The following is a 343-nucleotide window of genomic DNA, read 5'->3' on the forward strand; positions in this document are numbered from 1 at the left end:
GACCTTCCTCTTCCGCCGCGCGGCCGCCATTTCGGGCAGCAGCGCCCCCTGCTGGCGTTGGGCGGCGGGGCGGCCCCAGCTCTAACGAGAACTGGTCCCCGGCGAGCTGGAGGTCGCTTGAAACCCGTACCAAAGCCGCTAAATCCGTAGAGATCCGCTCTTCTTGTGAGGGGTCTGGAGCACAAGTCTTACGAGGAGCGGCTGAGGGAACTGGGGTTGTTTAGTCTGGAGAAGAGGAGGCTGAGGGGAGACCTTATCGCCCTCTACAGCTACCTGACAGGAGGGGGGAGCCAGGTGGGGGTCGGTCTCTTCTCCCAGGTGATGGGTGATAGGATGAAGGGAA

The 343-nt window shown here is 62.7% G+C and overlaps 1 protein-coding gene across 1 annotated transcript in view; it reads right to left on the bottom strand.

The window, feature by feature from the left end:
- Nucleotides 1-30, bottom strand: part of NOM1 (nucleolar protein with MIF4G domain 1) — a 14,270-nt gene extending 14,240 nt beyond the window's left edge. The window contains exon 1 of the mRNA XM_035891407.1: nucleotides 4-30. Within this exon, the coding sequence (XP_035747300.1) occupies nucleotides 4-30 (27 nt within the window). The remainder of the gene's footprint in view (nucleotides 1-3) is intronic.
- Between the last annotated feature and the right edge of the window lie 313 nt (nucleotides 31-343).

This window comes from Egretta garzetta, unplaced genomic scaffold, assembly GCF_000687185.1.
Source record: "Egretta garzetta isolate BGI_Z169 unplaced genomic scaffold, ASM68718v1 scaffold633, whole genome shotgun sequence".
In the NCBI taxonomy this organism is placed as follows: Eukaryota; Metazoa; Chordata; class Aves; order Pelecaniformes; family Ardeidae; genus Egretta; species Egretta garzetta.